The sequence below is a fragment of the Nerophis ophidion genome, linkage group LG18 (assembly GCF_033978795.1).
Source record: "Nerophis ophidion isolate RoL-2023_Sa linkage group LG18, RoL_Noph_v1.0, whole genome shotgun sequence".
NCBI lineage: Eukaryota > Metazoa > Chordata > Actinopteri > Syngnathiformes > Syngnathidae > Nerophis > Nerophis ophidion.
Window position 1 is genome coordinate 39934205 of NC_084628.1, and position 20642 is coordinate 39954846.

The window sequence follows — 20642 nt, forward strand, 5'->3', positions numbered from 1 at the left end:
CGATTGCTGACATTTTCTTTGTCTCTTCTGCGAATAAGATAAATAATATCATTTGATATTTTACGGTAATGTGTTAATAATTTCACACATAAGTCGCTCCGGCCAAACTATGAAAAAAACTGCGACCTATAGTCCGAAAAGTACGGTACATGTTCTCACGCAGTTGTTTTTAGCTGCTGGCATTACACTGCAAGCTTTTCCCACTCTTTCCTGTCTCTCCTTCTCATAGACAGCAAGCGCACCTTCTTACATACGTCACATACGTATACGCCCTCGCTGAGCAGAGAGGTAGCGGCATGGGTAACATTAGCTGTGGTGCGAGTGGTAATACGAGAGAAAGAAGGTGCGAATCTGGTAATGAAGGAAGAATTAATTCCCAATAAAAACAGCAGGGGTCCATTGTCTGGCGGTGGTTGGGGTTCAAGTGGAGATATGTCGAACAGACAACCGTAGTATGTTAAGTGTGGGGCAGAAGCGTTGCTAAAAAAGTAGCATTACTGCTAATATGTAGCATCATTTGAAAAGTCCCCTGCTAGAGAATGAAGAGTGCTTGAAACTCTGCATGTCAACATCTCAATTTGGTGCCACGCCATCAAAGTTCAGAGGCAAACCAAACATTTCCACATCAACATAGTATAAAAAATAAAGTCAACAACAAAAGGAGATAACATCCTCAGTAACCTACCACATAGTGAAGGACATACACTATTTGATTTCCTATTATTTAGCTCATTTTTATTTGAAATATCTTGTGTGACATCATGTACAAAAGTGCACTTTGTTTTAAACTATTTTAGTGGCGTTCTGTACAAAAAGTGCACTTTCATTTAGTGTTGTTTTGATGTCATCTTAGTGACATCATGCACAAAATTGCACTAATAGCTTCTTTTAAAATGTCCCTGACAATCTTGCACTTTCTGTTTTGAAATGACATGAATGTTTATGCCACTGCTTAATAATTGTTTAATAAATACACTTTTGGTAAATTGACTTCATTGTGATTTCCCTCTCTGCATGAAAGTTTAAAAGTAGCACATATTAATGCAGTATGAAGAAGAATGTTTGAATGTAGACACATAGAATCATCATACTGCTGTGATTATATGCATCAAGTGTTCATTCAAGGCTGAGGCAAAATATCCAGATATATATGGTGTATCGCGATATGGCCTAAAAATATCCAGATATTTAAAAAAGGCCATATTGCCCAGCCCTACTCTATGGCATTAACTTGACTCAATTTGTTTGAAGGGAGAGTAATCTTAAATATGACACCATCCCACTTGTCAAACCAAGAAGTGGAAGGGCTCTGCTTTGGAGCTTTTTCCTTTGCTAAAGGTCCCTGAGATGTGTGCAACCCTACTTTTTATACATTTTTCCTCTGCTAAAGGTCCCGAATATGTGTGCAACCCTACTTTTTATACTGTATATTTTTCCTCTGCTAAAGGTCCCTAAGATGTGTGCAACCCTACTTTTTATACATTTTTCCTCTGCTAAAGGTCCCTAAGATGTGTGCACCCCTACTTTTTTATAAATATTTCCTCTGCTAAAGGTCCCTAAGATGTGTGCACCCCTACTTTTTACACATTTTTCCTCTGCTAAAGGTCCCTAAGATGTGTGCACCCCTACTTTTTATACATTTTTCCTCTGCTAAAGGTCCCTAAGATGTGTGCACCCCTACTTTTTATACATTTTTCCTCTGCTAAAGGTCCCTAAGATGTGTGCACCCCTACTTTTTATACATTTTTCCTCTGCTAAAGGTCCCTAAGATGTGTGCAACCCTAGTTTTTATACTGTACATTTTTCCTCTGCTAAAGGTCACTAAGATGTGTGCAATCCTGCTTTTTATACATTTTTCCTCTGCTAAATGTCCCTAAGATGTGTGCAACCCTACTTTTTATACTGTACATTTTTCCTCTGCTAAAGGTCACTAAGATGTGTGCAACCCTACTTTTTATACATTTTTCCTCTGCTAAAGGTCACTAAGATGTGTGCAACCCTACTTTTTATACATTTTTCCTCTGCTAAAGGTCCCTAAGATGTGTGCAACCCTACTTTTTATACTGTACATTTTTCCTCTGCTAAATGTCACTAAGATGTGTGCAACCCCTACTTTTTATACATTTTTCCTCTGCTAAAGGTCCCTAAGATGTGTGCACCCCTACTTTTTTATAAATATTTCCTCTGCTAAAGGTCCCTAAGATGTGTGCACCCCTACTTTTTACACATTTTTCCTCTGCTAAAGGTCCCTAAGATGTGTGCACCCCTAATTTTTTATACATGTTTCCTCTGCTAAAGGTCCCTAAGATGTGTGCACTCCAACTTTTTATACATTTTTCCTCTCCTAAAGGTCCCTAAGATGTGTGCAACCCTAGTTTTTATACTATACATTTTTCCTCTGCTAAAGGTCACAAAGATGTGTGCAACCCTGCTTTTTATACATTTTTCCTCTGCTAAATGTCCCTAAGATGTGTGCAACCCTACTTTTTATACTGTACATTTTTCCTCTGCTAAAGGTCACTAAGATGTGTGCAACCCTACTTTTTATACATTTTTCCTCTGCTAAAGGTCCCTAAGATGTGTGCACCCCTACTTTTTATACATTTTTCCTCTGCTAAAGGTCCCTAAGATGTGTGCACCCCTACTTTTTATACATTTTTCCTTTGCTAAAGGTCCCTAAGATGTGTGCACCCCTACTTTTTATACATTTTTCTTTTGCTAAAGGTCCCTAAGATGTGTGCAGCCCTACGTTTTATACATTTTTCCTGTGCTAAAGGTCCCTAAGATGTGCGCACCCCTACTTTTCTGACATTTTTCCTCTGCTAAAGGTCCCTAAGATGTGTGCACCCCTACTTTTTGTACATTTTTCCTTGGCTAAAGGTCCCTAAGATGTGTGCACCCCTACTTTTTATACATTTTTCCTCTGCTAAAGGTCCCTAAGATGTGTGCACCCCTACGTTTTATACATTTTTACTCTGCTAAAGGTCCCTAAGATGTGCGCACCCCTACTTTTCTGACATTTTTCCTCTGCTAAAGGTCCCTAAGATGTGTGCACCCCTACTTTTTATACATTTTTCCTCTGCTAAAGGTCCCTAAGATGTGTGCACCCCTACTTTTTATACATTTTTCCTCTGCTAAAGGTCCCTAAGATGTGTGCACCCCTACTTTTTATACATTTTTCTTTTGCTAAAGGTCCCTAAGATGTGTGCAGCCCTACGTTTTATACATTTTTCCTGTGCTAAAGGTCCCTAAGATGTGCGCACCCCTACTTTTCTGACATTTTTCCTCTGCTAAAGGTCCCGAAGATGTGTGCACCCCTACTTTTTATACATTTTTCCTCTGCTAAAGGTCCCTAAGATGTGTGCACCCCTACGTTTTATACATTTTTCCTCTGCTAAAGGTCCCTAAGATGTGTGCACCCCTACGTTTTATACATTTTTCCTCTGATAAAGGTCCCTAAGATGTGCGCACCCCTACTTTTCTTACATTTTTCCTCTGCTAAAGGTCCCTAAGATGTGTGCACCCCTACGTTTTATAAATTTTTCCTCTGCTAAAGGTCTCTAAGATGTGTGCAACCCTATTTTTTATACATTTTTCCTCTGCTAAAGGTCCCTGAGATGTGTGCACCCCTACTTTTTACACTTTTTCCTTGGCTAAAGGTCCCTAAGATGTGTGCACCCCTACTTTTTATACATTTTTCCACTGCTAAAGGTCCCTAAGATGTGTGCACCCCTACGTTTTATACATTTTTCCTCTGCTAAAGGTCCCTAAGATGTGTGCACCCCTACGTTTTATACATTTTTCCTCTGCTAAAGGTACCTAAGATGTGTGCACCCCTACGTTTTATAAATTTTTCCTCTGATAAAGGTCCCTAAGATGTGTGCAACCCTACTTTTTATACATTTTTCCTCTGCTAAAGGTCCCTAAGATGTGTGCAACCCTACTTTTTATACTGTACATTTTTCCTCTGCTAAAGGTCACTAAGATGTGTGCAACCCTACTTTTTACACATTTTTCCTCTGCTAAAGGTCCCTAAGATGTGTGCACCCCTACTTTTTATACATTTTTCCTCTGCTAAAGGTCCCTAAGATGTGTGCACCCCTACTTTTTATACATTTTTCCTCTGCTAAAGGTCCCTAAGATGTGTGCACCCCTACTTTTTATACATTTTTCCTCTGCTAAAGGTCCCTAAGATGTGTGCAACCCTAGTTTTTATACTGTACATTTTTCCTCTGCTAAAGGTCACTAAGATGTGTGCAATCCTGCTTTTTATACATTTTTCCTCTGCTAAATGTCCCTAAGATGTGTGCAACCCTACTTTTTATACTGTACATTTTTCCTCTGCTAAAGGTCACTAAGATGTGTGCAACCCTACTTTTTATACATTTTTCCTCTGCTAAAGGTCACTAAGATGTGTGCAACCCTACTTTTTATACATTTTTCCTCTGCTAAAGGTCCCTAAGATGTGTGCAACCCTACTTTTTATACTGTACATTTTTCCTCTGCTAAATGTCACTAAGATGTGTGCAACCCTACTTTTTATACATTTTTCCTCTGCTAAAGGTCCCTAAGATGTGTGCACCCCTACTTTTTTATAAATGTTTCCTCTGCTAAAGGTCCCTAAGATGTGTGCACCCCTACTTTTTACACATTTTTCCTCTGCTAAAGGTCCCTAAGATGTGTGCACCCCTAATTTTTTATACATGTTTCCTCTGCTAAAGGTCCCTAAGATGTGTGCACTCCAACTTTTTATACATTTTTCCTCTCCTAAAGGTCCCTAAGATGTGTGCAACCCTAGTTTTTATACTGTACATTTTTCCTCTGCTAAAGGTCACAAAGATGTGTGCAACCCTGCTTTTTATACATTTTTCCTCTGCTAAATGTCCCTAAGATGTGTGCAACCCTACTTTTTATACTGTACATTTTTCCTCTGCTAAAGGTCACTAAGATGTGTGCAACCCTACTTTTTATACATTTTTCCTCTGCTAAAGGTCCCTAAGATGTGTGCACCCCTACTTTTTATACATTTTTCCTCTGCTAAAGGTCCCTAAGATGTGTGCACCCCTACTTTTTATACATTTTTCCTTTGCTAAAGGTCCCTAAGATGTGTGCAGCCCCACGTTTTATAAATTTTTCCTCTGCTAAAGGTCCCTAAGATGTGCGCACCCCTACTTTTCTTACATTTTTCCTCTGCTAAAGGTCCCTAAGATGTGTGCACCCCTACTTTTTATACATTTTTCCTCTGCTAAAGGTCCCTAAGATGTGTGCACCCCTACTTTTTGTACATTTTTCCTTGGCTAAAGGTCCCTAAGATGTGTGCACCCCTACTTTTTATACATTTTTCCTCTGCTAAAGGTCCCTAAGATGTGTGCACCCCTACGTTTTATACATTTTTACTCTGCTAAAGGTCCCTAAGATGTGCGCACCCCTACTTTTCTGACATTTTTCCTCTGCTAAAGGTCCCGAAGATGTGTGCACCCCTACTTTTTATACATTTTTCCTCTGCTAAAGGTCCCTAAGATGTGTGCACCCCTACGTTTTATACATTTTTCCTCTGCTAAAGGTCCCTAAGATGTGTGCACCCCTACGTTTTATACATTTTTCCTCTGATAAAGGTCCCTAAGATGTGCGCACCCCTACTTTTCTTACATTTTTCCTCTGCTAAAGGTCCCTAAGATGTGTGCACCCCTACGTTTTATAAATTTTTCCTCTGCTAAAGGTCTCTAAGATGTGTGCAACCCTATTTTTTATACATTTTTCCTCTGCTAAAGGTCCCTGAGATGTGTGCACCCCTACTTTTTACACTTTTTCCTTGGCTAAAGGTCCCTAAGATGTGTGCACCCCTACTTTTTATACATTTTTCCACTGCTAAAGGTCCCTAAGATGTGTGCACCCCTACGTTTTATACATTTTTCCTCTGCTAAAGGTCCCTAAGATGTGTGCACCCCTACGTTTTATACATTTTTCCTCTGCTAAAGGTCCCTAAGATGTGTGCACCCCTACGTTTTATAAATTTTTCCTCTGATAAAGGTCCCTAAGATGTGTGCACCCCTACTTTTCTTACATTTTTCCTCTGCTAAAGGTCCCTAAGATGTGTGCAACCCTACTTTTTATACTGTACATTTTTCCTCTGCTAAATGTCACTAAGATGTGTGCAACCCTACTTTTTATACATTTTTCCTCTGCTAAAGGTCCCTAAGATGTGTGCACCCCTACTTTTTTATAAATGTTTCCTCTGCTAAAGGTCCCTAAGATGTGTGCACCCCTACTTTTTACACATTTTTCCTCTGCTAAAGGTCCCTAAGATGTGTGCACCCCTAATTTTTTATACATGTTTCCTCTGCTAAAGGTCCCTAAGATGTGTGCACTCCAACTTTTTATACATTTTTCCTCTCCTAAAGGTCCCTAAGATGTGTGCAACCCTAGTTTTTATACTGTACATTTTTCCTCTGCTAAAGGTCACAAAGATGTGTGCAACCCTGCTTTTTATACATTTTTCCTCTGCTAAATGTCCCTAAGATGTGTGCAACCCTACTTTTTATACTGTACATTTTTCCTCTGCTAAAGGTCACTAAGATGTGTGCAACCCTACTTTTTATACATTTTTCCTCTGCTAAAGGTCCCTAAGATGTGTGCACCCCTACTTTTTATACATTTTTCCTCTGCTAAAGGTCCCTAAGATGTGTGCACCCCTACTTTTTATACATTTTTCCTTTGCTAAAGGTCCCTAAGATGTGTGCAGCCCCACGTTTTATAAATTTTTCCTCTGCTAAAGGTCCCTAAGATGTGCGCACCCCTACTTTTCTTACATTTTTCCTCTGCTAAAGGTCCCTAAGATGTGTGCACCCCTACTTTTTATACATTTTTCCTCTGCTAAAGGTCCCTAAGATGTGTGCACCCCTACTTTTTGTACATTTTTCCTTGGCTAAAGGTCCCTAAGATGTGTGCACCCCTACTTTTTATACATTTTTCCTCTGCTAAAGGTCCCTAAGATGTGTGCACCCCTACGTTTTATACATTTTTACTCTGCTAAAGGTCCCTAAGATGTGCGCACCCCTACTTTTCTGACATTTTTCCTCTGCTAAAGGTCCCGAAGATGTGTGCACCCCTACTTTTTATACATTTTTCCTCTGCTAAAGGTCCCTAAGATGTGTGCACCCCTACGTTTTATACATTTTTCCTCTGCTAAAGGTCCCTAAGATGTGTGCACCCCTACGTTTTATACATTTTTCCTCTGATAAAGGTCCCTAAGATGTGCGCACCCCTACTTTTCTTACATTTTTCCTCTGCTAAAGGTCCCTAAGATGTGTGCACCCCTACGTTTTATAAATTTTTCCTCTGCTAAAGGTCTCTAAGATGTGTGCAACCCTATTTTTTATACATTTTTCCTCTGCTAAAGGTCCCTGAGATGTGTGCACCCCTACTTTTTACACTTTTTCCTTGGCTAAAGGTCCCTAAGATGTGTGCACCCCTACTTTTTATACATTTTTCCACTGCTAAAGGTCCCTAAGATGTGTGCACCCCTACGTTTTATACATTTTTCCTCTGCTAAAGGTCCCTAAGATGTGTGCACCCCTACGTTTTATACATTTTTCCTCTGCTAAAGGTCCCTAAGATGTGTGCACCCCTACGTTTTATAAATTTTTCCTCTGATAAAGGTCCCTAAGATGTGTGCACCCCTACTTTTCTTACATTTTTCCTCTGCTAAAGGTCCCTAAGATGTGTGCACCCCTACTTTTTATAAATTTTTCCTCTGCTAAAGGTCCCTAAGATGTGTGCAACCCTAGTTTTTATACTGTACATTTTCCTCTGCCAAAGGTCACAAAGATGTGTGCAACCCTGCTTTTTATACATTTTTCCTCTGCTAAATGTCCCTAAGATGTGTGCAACCCTACTTTTTATACTGTACATTTTTCCTCTGCTAAAGGTCACTAAGATGTGTGCAACCCTACTTTTTATACATTTTTCCTCTGCTAAGGTCCCTAAGATGTGTGCACCCCTACTTTTTATACATTTTTCCTCTGCTAAAGGTCCCTAAGATGTGTGCACCCCTACTTTTTATACATTTTTCCTTTGCTAAAGGTCCCTAAGATGTGTGCAGCCCCACGTTTTATAAATTTTTCCTCTGCTAAAGGTCCCTAAGATGTGCGCACCCCTACTTTTCTTACATTTTTCCTCTGCTAAAGGTCCCTAAGATGTGTGCACCCCTACTTTTTATACATTTTTCCTCTGCTAAAGGTCCCTAAGATGTGTGCACCCCTACTTTTTATACATTTTTCCTCTGCTAAAGGTCCCTAAGATGTGTGCACCCCTACTTTTTATACATTTTTCCTCTGCTAAAGGTCCCTAAGATGTGTGCACCCCTACGTTTTATACATTTTTCCTCTGCTAAAGGTCCCTAAGATGTGTGCACCCCTACGTTTTATAAATTTTTCCTCTGATAAAGGACCCTAAGATGTGCGCACCCCTACTTTTCTTACATTTTTCCTCTGCTAAAGGTCCCTAAGATGTGTGCACCCCTACGTTTTATAATTTTTTCCTCTGCTAAAGGTCCCTAAGATATGTGCAACCCTACTTTTTATACATTTTTCCTCTGCTAAAGGTCCCTAAGATGTGTGCACCCCTACTTTTTAGACTTTTTCCTTGGCTAAAGGTCCCTAAGATGTGTGCACCCCTACTTTTTATACATTTTTCCTCTGCTAAAGGTCCCTAAGATGTGTGCACCCCTACGTTTTATACATTTTTACTCTGCTAAAGGTCCCTAAGATGTGTGCACCCCTACGTTTTATACATTTTTCCTCTGCTAAAGGTCCCTAAGATGTGTGCACCCCTACGTTTTATAAATTTTTCCTCTGATAAAGGTCCCTAAGATGTGCGCACCCCTACTTTTCTTACATTTTTCCTCTGCTAAAGGTCCCTAAGATGTGTGCACCCCTACTTTTTATAAATTTTTCCTCTGCTAAAGGTCCCTAAGATGTGTGCACCCCTACTTTTTATAAATTTTTCCTCTGCTAAAGGTCCCTAAGATGTGTGCACCCCTACGTTTTATAAATGTTTCCTCTGCTAAATGTCCCTAAGATGTGTGCACCCCTACTTTTTACACATTTTTCCTCTGCTAAAGGTCCCTAAGATGTGTGCACCCCTACGTTTTATAATTTTTTCCTCTGCTAAACGTCCCTAAGATGTGTGCACCCCTACTTTTTATACATTTTTCCTCTGCTAAAGGTCCCTAAGATGTGTGCACCCCTACGTTTTATACATTTTTCCTCTGCTAAACGTCCCTAAGATGTGTGCACCCCTACTTTTTGTACATTTTTCCTTGGCTAAAGGTCCCTAAGATGTGTGCACCCCTACTTTTTATACATTTTTCCTCTGCTAAAGGTCCCTAAGATGTGTGCACCCCTACGTTTTATACATTTTTACTCTGCTAAAGGTCCCTAAGATGTGTGCACCCCTACGTTTTATACATTTTTCCTCTGCTAAAGGTCCCTAAGATGTGTGCACCCCTACGTTTTATAAATTTTTCCTCTGATAAAGGTCCCTAAGATGTGCGCACCCCTACTTTTCTTACATTTTTCCTCTGCTAAAGGTCCCTAAGATGTGTGCACCCCTACTTTTTATAAATTTTTCCTCTGCTAAAGGTCCCTAAGATGTGTGCACCCCTACTTTTTATAAATTTTTCCTCTGCTAAAGGTCCCTAAGATGTGTGCACCCCTACGTTTTATAAATGTTTCCTCTGCTAAAAGTCCCTAAGATGTGTGCACCCCTACTTTTTACACATTTTTCCTCTGCTAAAGGTCCCTAAGATGTGTGCACCCCTACGTTTTATAATTTTTTCCTCTGCTAAACGTCCCTAAGATGTGTGCACCCCTACTTTTTATACATTTTTCCTCTGCTAAAGGTCCCTAAGATGTGTGCACCCCTACGTTTTATAAATTTTTCCTCTGCTAAACGTCCCTAAGATGTGTGCACCCCTACTTTTTGTACATTTTTCCTCTGCTAAAGGTCCCTAAGATGTGTGCACCCCTAATTTTTATACATGTTTCCTCTGGTAAAGGTCCCTAAGATGTGTGCACCCCTACTTTTTATACATTTTGTCTCTCGGTTACTATAACAATTTTGGACTGTTCACGTATTTGTAGGGGCTGAGCTTAGAAATCAGCAGGGCATTAAACACGTATTTCCCCCGCTGTAGGTGGTGTGCAATGAGTGTTTCTGAACGTACCAATATGGTGTCCCAACAAAAGAGTTGGCTGGGCAGGCGATGGAGGCAGAGCCAAAATCTGCAAGTTTTACCTGGCCCGGCTCTGTCAGTAAGATGTTTCCTGCCTTGATATCTCTGTTAAGCACATGAGAAGGAAAATGATAACTCTGCACACAAAACAAAAAAAAGCCTCTTACAAATCATTCTGGAACACTCACCGGTGAATCATGTTGTGGGAGTGAAGATAAGCCAAACCTTGAAGAGCACCATGGGTTATTGCAGCTATTTCCACTTCTTGAAGGGGTTTCTTGTGAACTGGATGGAATTAAACAATTAGGGACATTGTGAATCAAGAATTGAAAGTCACAAGGATTATTTTGAAAGGGGTCCTTTGCAAAACTTCAACTTACCCTCTAGTAGATCGGAAGCAGATCCGAGACAATACTCCATCACCAGCTAAAACAGACATATGTTGTCAAAACGGTTTGATGCACTTCTAACATACAGTGGTTTAAGTGAAACTACTAAAAGTAAGACACCTGCCCAACAAAGCATGCACATGACTCCAACAGAACCCTTAACGTGTTCTCATTTTGCTTCTCACCCATGCTGTGTTCTCTCGCAGGTAACAGCCTTTGTACTCGATGCTGTTTGGATGTTGTACTCTTTGCAAGAATTTTACTTCCTTGATAATGTCTTGCCATTTCTGGAGAGAGTAAAACGCATTTAGGTCTCACAGCAAAAATGTGTGGCTAATCATTATCAAGTAATTGCTGTTAGTGGAGGGGGGGGGGGTCATACCTCACTGGACTGCTTTCCACTGTAAGACATTTTCTTGATGGCCACCACTTCGCTAGTTCGCACATCCTGTGCCTGAATTACAAGCACAAAAGAGAAAATGAGACGATGCTCCTTGTTTCAACTTTACTAAGGTCGTACTCACAAAAGGTCATTCAAATAGTGTTTTATTTTTTTGTCCTGTCCAGATTTTCAGGCCAATCATATAGTCGATGTAGATGCCCATGTCGGCTGTGCAGATTTACTTTACAAAAGAGAAGTGTAGGATACTTCTCTTGTTGCCTTATTTGTATTTGACTTCATTAAATGTATTTATTTATTGTTTGGTGCAGCCGGACAGGAGCAGGAGGGGATAGAAAGAGGAAAAAAGGAAGACTGAGGGGGAAATTGTGTGAATGAGAGGGGGATAAGACAGAGAGACAACAACAGCAACAATAGAGCAACATCAAGTAGGATACCGTATTTCCTTGAATTGCCGCCGGGGCGCTTACCAAAGGCATGCGGTAGAAGTAAGCCTGCGCTAATTATTTAAAAATCTCTTCACACTCCGGCACTTACCAAAGGTAGGCAGTAAAAATTTGAGTGTGATGTAAGCTTGGACCTTAAATCCTACTGAAAAGCTCTTAATCTTCTTCCATTTAAGGGATTTCAAATTACCGGTATTAAAATCAGCCTCCTCCATTTTGAAAATGATGACAGAGGAAGTGTCACTCGTGACGTCACGAGTTTGACCAGGCGGTAATACTAAGCATGCGCTAATTATTTTGGTGAAGAGAGTTTGACCCGGCAGTAATTCAAGTCAGGCGCATACTATATGCCCTGCAGCAATTCAAGGAAATACGGTATGTACAAATACGATGGTAAAAGTGATAGCAAAGAATCAGTTAGCAAAATAAATAATACAGAAATGACAATGAGCATTATTACACTACAAATGGAGCAATACAAATACCAATAGAAATAGTGCTATTGATCATGAACAATACCAATAATTTACCTCTATTAACAATACAGTTGTTCAAATGCAACAATACATATACATAATGATAACTACAGATACAAAATAATGCAGAAAAATGAAGGGGAAGAAAGAGAAGCAACCTATATTAACCTTGTAGATTGTTATAGTAACAAGAGGTAAAGTTTTGTCAGTGTGCCATGTGTTACCCAGTTTACCCTAGGGCAACAACGTTAATATATGTTTCATGAAACGTGATTATGTGCTTGTATATGTACAGCATGTGTATATGTATGTTTGTACAATGAATGTTTATGTACAGTATGTGTATATGTATGTTTGTACAGTGAATGTATATGTACATGTATGTGTATATGTATGTTTGTATCTTCCACCAAAAATATTTTTCTTAGTGGAATATTTGATGTGAAGTAATGGGAAACCTGGATAGGTCAATAATTCATAATAACATTGATTTTGATTCAATATTGTAGCTGAGATAGGCGCCAGCGCCCCCCGCAACCCCAACCCCAAAAGGGAATAAGCGGTAGAAAATGGATGGATGGATGGATGATGTTTTGAGCAATGACAGTTTGAAATGTAAAAAAAAACAGCTTTGCTTTATTAGTCAACGTTGCAACTTTTTCTAAATTACATTTAGCCTTTAAGCTTTTTTATTTCACTTCTGTTTATATTTTTGTTTATTTTAATAGTATTTTTAGAATGTGCCGTGGGCCTTTAAAACATTAGCTGTGGGCAGCAAATGGCCTCCGGGGCACACTTTTGACACCCCTGCTATAGATAATAAAAAATTAAATCTGATTAATCAAAGGATAAAAAGCAGAGCCTGGCGACGCATGCACGTTTATCATAACTCTCTCGCTCTCTCTGTCTCTGCACCTCCCTCACCAAAGTTAACGCTGCGTGCACCACTTTTTGTTTTTAACCCCTTCTTAACCCTGAACATGCATTGAAAATACATGCAACCATAACTTAATATACCGGACATTCAAAGCATTTAAGAAACTCCACCTGGACAGCTCCGCAAAGAGGACATATCCCGTGAAAAGAGGAGGTGTGGTCAGTCTATCATAGCCCAGTCGTTGCTAGCATGCCGTGTGTTGTTGTTTTTATGATTGATTGAAACTTTTATAAGTAGATTGCACAGTACTTGGATCCGCTTTGAACTGAACTCTCGCGGCTGTGTTGGAGCCACTATGGATTGAACTTTCACAGTATCATGTTAGACCCGCTCGACATCCATTGCTTTCGGTCCCCTAGAGGGGGGGGGGGGGGGTTGCCCACATCTGAGGTCCTCTCCAAGGTTTCTCATAGTCAGCATTGTCACTGGCGTCCCACTGGATGTAAATTCTCACTGCCCATTGGGTGTGAGTTTTCCTTGCCCTTTTGTGGTTCTTCCGAGGATGTTGTAGTCGTAATGATTTGTGCAGTCCTTTGAGACATTTGGGATTTGGGGCTATATAAATAAAAATTGATTGATTGATTGATACAGTACATATTCCGTACAATTGACCACTAAATGGTAACACCCCAATAAGTTTTTCAACTTGTTTAAGTCGGGGTCCACGTTAATCAATTCATGGTGCCTCGGTGTGCATAAACACAACATGCGGCGCAATTACTATGTCCGTGAAATTAAAAAGTTTAAAAGGCTAAATGTAATTTAGAAAAAGTTGCAACGTTGACTAATAAAACAAAGCTGTTTTTTTTCTTTCAAACTGTCATTGCTCAAAACATAATATTGAATCAAAATCAATGTTATTATAAATTATTGACCAATCCAAGTTTCCGATTACTTCACATCAAATATTCCACTAAGAAAAATATTTTTGGTGGAAGATTTAGGAAATTTGTTAAATAAATAATCAAAAAATGTATATTTAGTTTTTCTTACTGTACCGAAAATGAACCGAACCGTGACCTCTGAACCGAGGTACGTACCGAACCAAAATTTTTGTGTACCGTTACACCCCGAATATGTATATGTATATGTATATGTATATATATATATATATATATATATATATATATATATATATATATATACACACACACACACACACACACACACACACACACACACATAAATGTTTTGAGCTCTGCAGACTGGAAGCTTGGGAACTTACGAAATACACAGCTCCAAAGCTGCCATGTCCTATCTCACGCAGATCGGTGAAGAACTTCTCCGGATCTTCCTTGAAGAAAAGCTCAGCAATTTCGGGGTCCTTCAGGCTCCCCGCCCGACTGCTGTTGGGCATAATGGAGAGATGGGTGGGGGGTGGGGGGAAATGCCGCTGCCGCCAAACTATCTGGGTCTGCGACAGCGACTAGGTATCCCCCACCGACGGCTCATCTGCAGGACAGCGGTCTCATACGTGGTCACAACTGAAAGCACATTAGATTAACAAACATTAAATACTACAAACACTTGTATGGTAATTAAGGAAGACTTAAAACATTGTCTCTAAATTTAGTAGGTTATATTTTACAGCTTCAATTTAAAGAATGTTCCTGACTACAACTTCATCAAATGCTCTTTGGAAAAGCAGACGTATTTAACTAAAGTGTGTGTGACAAATGAGACGGTGGTGGAATAATGACATGGTTCAGGGGTGGAGGACATCCTGGGTGGCAACAGATAAGTCTGTTGCCATGGCAGCCGTAACTTCAGTTATTAAAATGAAAAGGGCAGGCTCGTGAAAAAGTACACCTCACACTACAGCACAACAAGTCTTATGTATGACAGACAGATGTCACTGAAGGCAGTGGTTCTCAACCTTTTTTCAGTGATGTACCCCCTGTGATCATTTTTTTTAATTCAAGTACCCCTGATCAGAGCAAAGCATTTTTGGTTGAAAAAAAGAGATAAAGAAGTAAAATACAGCACTATGTCATCAGTTTCTGATTTATTCAATTGTATAACAGTGCAAAATATTGCTCATTTGTAGTGGTCTTTCTTGAACTATTTGGAAAAAAAGATATAAAAATAACTAAAAACTTGTTGAAAAATAAACAAGTGATTCATTTATAAATAAATATTTCTACACATAGAAGTAATCATCCACTTAAAGTGCCCTCTTTGGGGATTGTAATAGAGATCCATCTGGATTCATGAACATTTATTTTAAAAAAAATAAATCTTTAACATCAATATTTATGGAACATGTCCACAAAAAATCTGTCTGATAAAGTATTTTTTTCCCCACAGTTTATGCACTTACGTTCATATTTTGTTGAAGTATTATTCAATAAATATATTTATAAAGGATTTTTGAATTGTTGCTATTTTTACAATTTTTTTTTCTGAAATCTCACGTACCCCTTGGCATACCTTCAAGTCCCCTCAGGGGTACGCGTTCCCCCATTTGAGAACCACTGACTTAAGGCACTGGCTGCTGCCTCACTAGTTAGGTGCCATGCTAAGTAGGACAAAGCATTCCAGAGACGGGACATCTTGTCAAACCTGTACGCACACGGAAAACACATGTTTTCAAGCATACCACACGCTGTGTACACACACACACGCGCGCGCACATACACGCGCGCACACACACACACACACACGGCTGCAGGGGGGGCACCTCAACATTTCATTATGATTTGGGGCTATGATTTCATTATAAATGTATTTTTCTTTCAAATTTAATTACAGGTTGATTGGCAACACTAAATTGGCCCTAGTGTGTGAATGTGAGTGTGAATGTTGTCTGTCTATCTCTGTTGGCCCTGCGATGAGGTGGCGACTTGTCCAGGGTGTACCCTGCCTTCCGCCCGATTGTAGCTGAGCTAGGCGCCAGCGCCCCCCGCGACCCTGAAAGGGAATAAGCGGTAGAAAATGGATGGATGGATGGATGTATATTATTATTGTGTATATTGTTTAATATATTGCATATTATATATACACACACAATACATTTATTCCATTTAATTATTAATGATATTAAAATATCTACAAAGACGTGTCATCTATCAACTGTGTTCACTGACGGCCAAACTGTGTTGTTACTTTTGAGTCTCCTGACTTGTTCATCTACTTGCTTACTTCCTCTTCTTAGCGGGCTGCTCTCTGCTGTCATACATTCTTTGTTTCACTACTTCACATCAAATCTAGTGCCGCTGCTAGCATATATGAACCGTGCATGGGTCCGTGCTAACCCAGCAAACATAACGCAGGCCTGGACAATTATTTTGACTCGGAGGGCCAAATTTTGAGAAAAAAAATGCGTCTGGGGGCCGGTGTATCTATTTTTGGGGAAACTAATATAAAACGTCACAGTAAAGTCTGATTGCTAAAAAGGTTATGACAGACCGCCTTAAAAACGGAAATGAATTTTACGTTTTTCTATGAAGGATAAAACCCTGAATATTGGCAACATATGAACATCACACCTACTCTCTATCCACATATTTTACAATCAAGCCAAATGCAACAAACAGCGAAATATGGACGCGAAGGGTAAAAAAATATCTACAATCTGATACATCCGATGAATCACTACACTTCAGAAGCTTCTTGTAAAAATCTCCTTCCGCATCTGTCACTGACACCCACATTTCAGGCTCTGAAAACACTCTGTGGAAACGCTCCCCACCCACACTGCTTTGTGCCTCGTCTCAGCTGCTGTGACGTAGATTACCATAGTCACTAGTAGGGTTGTATGTTATACGGGTATTAGCATAGTACCGCGATACTAATATGTTATATTCGGTACCAGAGCGCCTCTGAAAAGTACCGGTCCGCCACACCCTAAGATCTTTTGTTAAAATAAAGCCAATAATGCACTTTTTTCCCGGTCCCCTTTATTTAGAAAAGATTCAGAAAGTATCGAAATAATATTGGCATCGGGACAACACGAGTCACTAAAATATCATGCAAATGTGCAGATTCCAACCATTGAAATACTTTGTATAGTTGAAGACTTGGGATCATTAGAAAACATCACCGCACATCATAATGGCAGTTACACATTCCATCTTAAAGATCTAAAAAAATTATTTGGGAATGTCCGGCGGGTCAGATTGAAAAGATTAACGGGCCGCATGTGGCCCAGGTCTGATATAACATTAAAACAGGGGTCGGGATTTTAAAATGTACTTCTGTGAGAGCAACACGGTGCGAGAAGGGTTAGTGCATCTGCCTCACAATAACGAAGGTTCGGGGTTCGATCCTGCGCTCAGGATCTTTCTGTGTGGAGTTTGCATGTTCTCCCCGTGACTGTGTGGGTTCCCTTACGGGTACTCCGGCTTCCTGCCACCCCCAAAGACATGCACCTGGGGATAAGCCCCTCCCACCCCCAAAGACATGCACCTGGGAATAGGCCCCTCCCACCTCCAAAGACATGCACCTGGGGATAGGCCCCTCCCACTTCCAAATACGTGCACCTGGGGATAGGTTGATAGGCAACACTAAATTGGCCCTAGTGTGTGAATGTGAGTGTGAATGTTGTCTATCTGTGTTGGCCCTGTGATGAGGTGGTGACTTGTCCAGGATGTACCCCCCCTACCGCCCGACTGCAGCTGAGATAGGCTCCAGTAACCCGTTTTTTCTTGAACCGGTGCGGTACAAATCGGATGGATGAATTAAAATGCATGGAGAATATTTTATATTTTAAACGTTATTTTTACATTGTGATTACCAGTGGAATTATTCATTACTTATCGTGTTAAGCAATGTCAGCAAAGATTTATGTGAGAGCCAGATAAATTCATCAAAAGAGCCATATCTGGCTCCAGAGACATAAGTTCCCAACCCCTGCGTTAAAAGAATGTTAGCTAACTGTTCTCCCATGGTTATTCACAACCAAATCCAGAAGTACTGCTTACAGGACATTACCATTAATGCCACATTTTAGAACAGTCTCTATTACATTATTCAACATAGGTAAGTAATCAATGTTTGGACATTTGTCCATCGAATCATGAATCGTCCACGTTCTAAATGTTAGAATCCAATATTTTTCCCACCTCTGCATGCAACAAATGATAAAACGGTTCAATAGCCAGGACAAATGACAGAGCTAGTCAAGCTGTAACTGTTTGCTTTTTGGACTGAAAACTGGTTGAGACTGAATCAACAGCATACTGCAGTCCACTTTGCCTCAATTGCTTCAGGACACAATTGATCAACATTCAGGTCTACAAAACAGTTATAACTGACAACAAAATTGTATCAAAGTAAAATGTAAAATGGATGTTTAAATGATATTATTTCTACAGCCTGATTATGAGCACGAAAAGTGAGAAAAATCAATCACCTTTCTCCAATGTTTGCTCCACACTTGAGAGAACAAGCGATCGGTTTTAAAGTTCAGTGTTTCTCCTTCTTCTTGGACATGAACCTCCCCGAGCTTGAACAGCCTGTCTTGTGTACACCCACCAAATATTCGAGGAGAGCTTTGTAAAAATAAAAATAAAGAAAATACTCATTCCTAAAATAAATCTGAAGCTCTGCCACTATAAACTTTCAGCCACAGACGTGGAAGCTTTAGCAGTTTTTTTTTCTTCGGTTAATAAGCTACTGCAGTGTTTTTCAACCACTGTCTGGTGTGCCATGGGAGATGATCTAATTTCACCTATTTGGGTTAAATATATTTTTTGCAAACCAGTAACTATAGTCTGCAAACGATGTGTTGTTGAGTGACGAAGCTGTCAAGATCTCGGCAGAGTAACCGTGTAATACTCTTCCGTATCAGTAGGTGGCAGCTGGTAGCTAAATGCTTTGTAGATGTCGTTAACAGCGGGAGGCAGCCTACAGGTAAAAAGGTGTCTAATGCAGTGGTTCTTAACCTGGGTTTGATCGAACCCTCGGGGTTCGGTGAGTCGGCCTCAGGGGTTCGACAGAGCCTCCGCCGTGAAGGTCAAGACACACCCAACTTATTGTGTAAATAAAAACTTCTCCCTATCACCATATTATTGATACCCCCAAACGATGTTCCCTTTTAATTTTCCATCCGCTTCCCAGGTGTGTAATTTGCTGAGAATTCATGCACTGCGCTGATTTTGTTCTTTGAACAAGGTGATGTTCATGCACAGTTCATTTTGTGCACTAGTAAAAAACAAACAAACATAAATTTGTCTTGAATTTAAGAAGGAAAAAAAATAAAAAATGTGTCTTGAATTTAAGAAAAAAAACATTTTATTTTTCACTAAAGAAGGGTTCGGGGAATGCGCATATGAAACTGGTGGGGTTTGGTATCTCCAACAAGGTTAAGAACCACTGGTCAAATACTTAAACCGAAAATAAACAAAAAGGTGAGTGCCCCTAAGAAAAGGCATTGAAGCTTAGGGAAGGCTATGCAGAATGAAACTAAAACTGAACTGGCTACTAAGTAAACAAAAACACAATGCTGGACTACAGCAAAGACTTACTGTGGAGCAAAACCGGCGTCTACAATGGACAGCCGAACATGACAGGACAATCAACAATGTCCCCACAAAGAAGGATAAAAGCAACTGAAATATTCTTGATTGCTAAAACAGAGTAGACGCAGGGAATATCGCTCAAAAGGAAGACATGAAACTGCTACAGGAAAATACGCAAAAAAAAGAAAAAGCCACCAAAATAGGAGCGCAAGACAAGAAGTAAAACACTACACGCAGGAAAACAGCAAAAATGTCCAAATAAGTCAGGGTGTGATGAGACAGGTGGTGACAGTACACCTACTTTGAGACAAGAGCTATAGTGATGCATGCTTGGTTATGCTTTAAAGTCAAAGCCAACAATTGCGACGACGACTTTTTACCGTCAACTGAGTTTTGTTTTTTTAATGATTTCTGCTGGTGGTGTGCCTCTGCATTATTCCAACGCAAAAAATGTTTTCAACGCAAAAAACACTGAGCTCCTGTAGTCTCTCTAGGAAGATAGCCTGATAAAATGTGATGTAAAATGACTTTTAAAAACTTTCTAAACGTAGGTATAAAGGATATATTTGTGCAAAACACACCCAACACTATTGAGGGAGCTCTCGATACTTTCATATCCTAAATTCTGAGGAGGAATGTGAGAAAAATGATTGTGTATTTGTTTGAAATTATGTATACAGTCCTCCCTCTAAAATGAATGTACTTATTAATGGTGTTGTTTTTATTGCGCAGCAAACTGTCGTACAGATGTCAACTGTAAAAGCTCACCGAGGGAAGCTGAATAAGGCCAATGTGGCTCAGATGATCAGCTGCAAACTGAAGCAAGAGTCACAAGACTTGAGACTACCAGCCTCCAGTTCAAGCAGACACATTTTGTCAACTCCCAATTCCACACAAGATGCATGCAGCAGGCCACACCACTGACTTAAAGCGACATTACCCTGTGGGCGACTGTGCGCGGTTATTGTCCATTCCTTAGGCCTACATCGTCATGTGAACTGGCTTTGTTGTCATACTTTGCGGCGGAATGCTCAGCAGACACGTGAACGAGGAGACCTCATACCTACCACGCGTCTGCCCAAGAATGCAGCAGGACGAGACAACAAAGCTGGAAGGTTGGTATTTCCCGATTCATGTCTTCACCGTGCGGCATGTCTCACCACTTCCTGTTCACACTGTTGTAAGGCAATTGGTGTCGCGTTTTGAGTTTGAGTTGCACACAACATTACACGTCACGATTTCCAGTTTCTCTTTACGACAAGCTCGAAAAGGAGGAGGAAGAAGCAGAGCTTATTTAAT

The 20642-nt window shown here is 40.0% G+C and overlaps 1 protein-coding gene across 3 annotated transcripts in view; it reads right to left on the reverse strand.

Moving 5' to 3' along the window:
* Positions 1-20642, reverse strand: part of taok1a (TAO kinase 1a) — a 57872-nt gene that overhangs the window by 30803 nt on the left and 6427 nt on the right. For all 3 annotated transcript variants that reach the window (XM_061878116.1, XM_061878114.1, XM_061878115.1), the window contains 6 exons: positions 14108-14366; positions 11006-11077; positions 10809-10910; positions 10615-10660; positions 10423-10519; positions 10226-10339 (listed from right to left, as the gene is read on the reverse strand). In XM_061878116.1, the coding sequence (XP_061734100.1) occupies positions 10226-10339; positions 10423-10519; positions 10615-10660; positions 10809-10910; positions 11006-11077; positions 14108-14239 (563 nt within the window). In that variant the 5' untranslated portion in view covers positions 14240-14366. The remainder of the gene's footprint in view (positions 1-10225; positions 10340-10422; positions 10520-10614; positions 10661-10808; positions 10911-11005; positions 11078-14107; positions 14367-20642) is intronic.